Below are 5,898 nucleotides of genomic sequence, written 5' to 3' on the forward strand. Positions count from 1 at the left end.
CCGCTGGCTCCCACGTGCTTCCGGCGGGCCGTTCGGAGCAGAGAAAGCTGCGGTTTCCAGCAGATTAGCAACAGTCTGCTCCTTATTGGCTTAATTGTTGTATTTGCATAAAGCCTGCCAGTCCTGGACGTTAGTCGTTCGACACGGGTGGGTCCGCTGCCAAACCCCGAGCCCAGCAGCGTTGCCTTGGGCCTGAATAGACTCATCCGTCTCTTGTAACGGTATTTAGAGGCGCGCTGTTTTTATGGTTTGACCGCAGAATCAATCTGTTGGGAGCTCGGATAACCGATGGGTCTAATTCACTCGTTTAAATGGGAATGTTGCCGTTCTAATGCTCTGCTTTTCATCTGGGGGCGAGGAGGAGGGGGGGGGGGCAGCAGAGCCCTGACTTCTACCCTGCACAGCACCACCATTTATCAGGCCGGAGATAATGTACCACAGTGTCTCTGAGCGGTGCTTTAATTTCCCCGAACCCTCGGCTGGATATTTATGTGACGTTCAGCGCGGCACTGAAATACAATAACCAGCGGCCAAGCCGATTCTACAGCAGCTAGCAGAAATGATTCACACACACACACACACACACACACACACTCACTGGCTGATTGTATGTTTTCCCTGCTGCAGGCGTCTGAACCGTAATCAACTGCAGCAGCTTCCTGAGTTGCTCTTCCAGAGGAACCCTGCCCTGTCCCGCCTGTAAGTACACCTGCCTTCTTATTCCGACCTCAGCACAGCACACCCTCACTTTCTGTCTCCTCTCAGCACACCGTCACGCTTGTGTCCGTCTGTCTTCATGACGTGCCGTTTTTCTTACACAAACCCCACGGTCAGCCAGTCTCGCTCGGGTTAAGGAGGGTTTCTTCTGGTACTGCACTTGTGTTATCTTGTATCGTGCCATTTTCATAACTGGGAGCGATGTTTCCGTGTGCCTGGGTTCGCTTTGCACTGGTGTGGTTCAAAACGCAATTATAGCCCAATCAAAATCTAGTTCCAGCAGTTGGGCTGCTGCCACGTCTCATTAATTACACGTCTCGCTATGTCCGGTATGTGCGTTATGCTTCCTGTGATTTTCAGTTTATGTTTGGTTTTGTCTGAGAAGCAAGACCCGGACAAGTAGGTTTCCATAATTCCTGGGCCGTTCGGTGGGGCTTCACGTCCACGTGACCTGCCAGATTCCCAGTGCTGGGAGTCGTAACGTTTCTGTGCAGACTCACGGGTGACAGAGTTGGTGCGATGGCGGGACCTGTGAAGCCGAACGGAAGCAGGCGTTAGACTCTGAGCTGTGTTCCAGACGAAAGGACATCTGTGTTGCTTAATGAGGACATTTTATTTCACTGGAGACGTCCCTGAAGCTCGGATGTCCAGAGGAACCATATACGCCCCCCGCCCCCCGTCCCTCGTCCCCTGATCCCAAGAACGTAATGTGTCATCGCACTATTCGTTAGGTTTCCACTTGTTAAAGCCAACCTTGTACCGTCACATGCACGCACAACTCTCTCTCTCTCTCTCTCTCTCTCTCTCTCTCTCTCTCTCTCTCTCTCTCTCTCTCACACACCTCATGAGTATTATCTGTCTGCTTTACACCAAGTGATTTTGAAAGCCAGTGCAGTAAGTAGTGCCTTAAGGGATCATTCCTTTTTTACAACCTGGCTCTTGTTTTTGCCATTGTGCGTATTGGTTATGGAATCATTCCACTTACCACCTCCCTTCATTTTTAGAGATTTTGGATACAGGACCAACACGGGACACAACCTTACAATGCCGTCATATGTGGGCAACTAAACTTGTCAGTCACATTGTTGAGCTACTCCCTGGTTTAACCTTCAGGACTGAGCAGCCTGTACTCACTGTAGCTAGTAGTAACCGGTGATAGCCTACCTAGCCAACACAACAGAGAAGTCACAGGTAATGGCGAATCATGTGCACGGTCTACCTGTGACACGTGGGGGTTTTGTTGTTGAAAGGATACGATCATATTCCAAGGCACCGTATGATGCCATCGTAAAGCTGAGTCCAGCATGGTCCCAAGTCCAAAATCTCCGAAATGAAACCGGCAAGTAAAATTATATGATTACAAAAATGCACAATGGCAAAAATTCTGAAAACAAGACCCAGGCTGTGAAAGAACACAGTTGTCCTTCGGGGTGCGGGTCCTCTAACAGCTAGACGCCGGCTCCGAAAAGACTCTGGTTGTATGGAAGTAATGGGAAACATCCCAGTTTCTCTGGAGAACTAAAAAATAAAAATCATTCTTTTCCACGAGAGGTCAGAGTCTCAATGTTTTGATGGGCATTTTGAAAATCATTGTTCCATTTGAAGAGGATACACAGGCTCCGATAGCAGTATCTTTGTGGGCGTGGTTGCCTTGATTGACAGGTCTCTCTCTGGAGCTATTGATGAGTTGCTCATGTGTCTGAAGCATAGACCCAACTCAACTTCACCTTGTTGCCCAAATGTATGTGTTCCAGCAGCGAGCACGAATACGAATTTGTGGCTTCGAAAAAAGACTTCACAAACCTGCTGTCAACATCAGACGCGACGGCCATGTTTCTTTTTTTAAGGTCTATGGTTTATGCCAAAACTAGCCTGTAATGGTTTGTAGGGCAAAGCCTAATCACTCGGGGCAAGGTTGGCCTGCCAGTGGACTGCTCGGTGCAGGCTTAACACTGTGCAGTATTGTCCGTCTGTCTATCCGGAGCAGACACAGAACAGACCCTGGCCATTCCAGACCGAGGGAGGGATGGCCTTGAACAAGACTGATTAGTCCATCTGGATCTGTGAGCTGTGCCGTGAGCCAGAGGGCTGTGGTAACACGGCGCCGCTGTTTCATCCAGTCCACCTTCACGCTCGTTACTCTAAACGCAGCGCCGGCCCTTTCAGCCGTCTTCTGGAGAAGGAGACTTTGTTTAACGCCGCTTAATCGATTCGCTATGTCTCGGCGTACGCTTGCTCATTTGTCCCTCGCGCTCGACAGCGTCAAAGAGAACCATAATGGGCCTGATGCTTCACCTTCCAGGTGGATTAGTGGGTTACGTTCTGCAGTTGTGGGGCAGGCTTGAAAATCATGCAAACTTTGTAAACCGAAATTATTTTTGTGTTTTTATTTTTTTTTTGTAAGAGACTTCTGGTGCTTGTTGAAACCCGGGTCTAACCGTGTGGAATCGGGAGCTGCGGTGGGAGACAAAGCTCTTTTTTCTGGTGTGTTTCTTCACTCCCGGGCTGTGCTGCAGGTTCTGGTTCCAGACGGACGTGGTCAGGTTACAGCCAAGTCTCGCTCCCGCCTGCAGATTTCAAAGGACCAAAAAAAAAAGAAGCTCTCAGCTGCCCAAGGAAGACTTTTTCTGTTATTCTGTATGTATGTCTGAGAGAGAGAGAGAGAGAGAGAGAGAGAGAGAGAGAGAGAGAGAGAGAGAGAGAGAGAGAGAGAGAGAGAGAGAGAGAGAGAGAGCATATTTGTGTGTGCATGTCTTTACACTTGCTCTAAGTGCTCGCCGCGGCTTGTTAGGGTCCATCTTTAGAGGTCCTTACAAGAAGAGGTTAATGGGAAAGCCTGCTGCCCTCAGGTGGAACACTAACCCAGATGTTTTTTCCTTCTCATGCACAGAGAATTAATTGCCCCCCCCCCCCCACACACACACACACACTGCCACTGTTCTGTGTACTCCTGTGTTTTCCACCCTTCTCTCCATTTCTAGTGATCCTAGAATGAGTCTGTGGGAGAGGTTTGTCTGACCTGCGTCCATCTGTCTGAGAGACGCCGCTGAGACGGCAGACAGAGAAACAGATGGATGACCGGATGGATGGGCGGGTTAGCAGACAGACAGAGAGAGACTGACAGACAGACGGACAGATTTGACGGATGGACAGACAGATGGGCGGAGGACTGTTGAGCTGTGGAGGTTTTTAAAAACCCGACTGCTGCATAACGGTTAGGTCAGGGGGGTAAAGAACAGCTTCCTCGTTCAGAGGCACGATAGAGAGTTATTCGGAGCAAGTTTGGGGCAGACGGTGAAGAGTTGGAAAATTAAAACCCTGGAGAGAAAATCAGTTTGAGAATAAAAAAAAAAACGTGTTTCTGTGGTTCTGATATATGCAAAGAAACCAGAGATGAAGAGTCATTGATATTCGGTTTTTATCCCCGATCCAAACTGTCAGTTTTGATTATGCAGGAATATGTTTATGTTAGCGCAGAACATTACAGGCTGTTCCTCTAGTTCAGGAATCTGCACGGAACAGCAGCCAGAGGTGGAATAAAAATAGAGGTATAGCTAGAAGGGCTTACACAACCGCACCATGTGAACTATTTGTTTATTCTGCTTTAAGAGCGTCTCGCTCTCGCTCTCGCTTTCGCTCTCTCTCGCTCTCGCTCTCGCTCTCCAAGCCTGGGAGATAAGACAGACACTGATGCATGAGGACCAGAGGACAGAGATAATTAGAACCGATAGGAGCTGATTAGAGATTATTAGAGATAGGTCGAGCTGGTTAGGAGTGGCCGTGATGGATGGCGGCGATGAAGAGGCATGGGAACGGCACTGATGGCGCGGTGACGGGAAGAGTGCCGCTCGCTGTTGGAGCGATAGCGGAGAAAACAGAGCGGCATCCATCATTGTTAATGACCTGTTGCCACCCTACCTCCTACCCCCTCCTTTTCCCAGCCCGCTACGCCCTCCCACCTTCTCCTCCGCTCCGCTTCCCTCCGTTGTTGCTTCCTAGCACCCTCCTCCACCACCTCCACCTGCAATCCAGATCTGTAATTGCCTCATCCCTGCCTCTAATTAGAGCATGCTCACAGTGGGAGAGCGGGAGGAAGGATGGGTCGAGGGTTGGAAAGAAGGAATGAAAGGAAGGAAGAAGTAGAAAAAGAGGCAAATAGCGGAGTGTAGAGTTTGTGAGTGAGGGGTAGAGGTTGCAGTCGTGGGGGGTGGGGGGGGGGCTTGCTAGCCTGATAACTGCCCCCAGGAAATAGCATCTGGTTTGGACAGGGAACGGGGGTCCGGTGCTGGAGGGTGGCGGAGGAGGAGGAGGAGGTATTTTGTAGTCTTGTGTTTTGATCCCCGTGTTGCTAGTCACTGCTACAAACAAACTCCGAGGTGGAGAGGCTTGTTTCTGAGTGGGTGGCTCTGTTTTTGAAACCGGGGGAAACGTGCAATGTTATGTGGATGTAAGGCCGGGGTGGGGGTGGGGGGTGGGGTATGAGCAGAGGTGTTCCATTTAGTTGCTCCATGGGAGGTAGGGGAGGAGCAGAGGCAGGAAGAGGAGGAGGAGGAGGGCAGGGTGTGGCAGTACCTGCGCTCTGGGGGGCTGGAGGATACCCTCTCCACGAGGCGGAGGATGTGGGGGGTGGTTGGTAGGTCGGCTGAGGGGTGTGTCTCCTTCTCCTTTCAGGTTCTCTTTTTTTTTTTTTTTCATCCTTCACTTTCATGCCAGTGCCTGACGACGGGGGTAACTCTGCAAACATACACAAACCCCAAACAAACATGCACGTGCACACACATACTTGCAAAAGCATGCACGCACCGACGCAGAGAGAGAGAGGGTAGAATAACACTAATTAAACCCAAACAGACACAGAATAACAGTATAATTGCACCTCTGTGCACTAGCGTGTGCATGGTGGGCACGCACGAGAGAGACTGCGTTGCTCTGCGCGGCTATTTTCAGGAGATAAGAGGCGTTTTAAGTTGTACGTCGATGCCGAGCTTGCCTGCGCGACGCTGTTTGTGTTGGACGGATGTGTGCGTTTTCTGTTTGCTGACTGGCGGACGCTTAGGGAACGGTAGCACGTGATGAAGGAGTTGTTTGAGGTGGAGGTTAAGAATAATAACTGATGCGCTCCGGCTGAATAATAACTCACCGGCAGCCCACACATTATCTCTCTTTTGCACCTACTCATCT

At 50.2% G+C, this 5,898-nt stretch overlaps 1 protein-coding gene across 1 annotated transcript in view; it reads left to right on the plus strand.

Annotated features, from left to right (window-relative positions):
- The window catches only part of slit1a (slit homolog 1a (Drosophila)), a 172,155-nt gene that overhangs the window by 33,563 nt on the left and 132,694 nt on the right, over window positions 1-5,898 (plus strand). The window contains exon 4 of the mRNA XM_056291571.1: window positions 628-699. Coding sequence (XP_056147546.1) covers window positions 628-699 — 72 coding nt within the window. The remainder of the gene's footprint in view (window positions 1-627; window positions 700-5,898) is intronic.

Source organism: Lampris incognitus, chromosome 13 (genome assembly GCF_029633865.1).
Source record: "Lampris incognitus isolate fLamInc1 chromosome 13, fLamInc1.hap2, whole genome shotgun sequence".
NCBI classification, from domain to species: domain Eukaryota; kingdom Metazoa; phylum Chordata; class Actinopteri; order Lampriformes; family Lampridae; genus Lampris; species Lampris incognitus.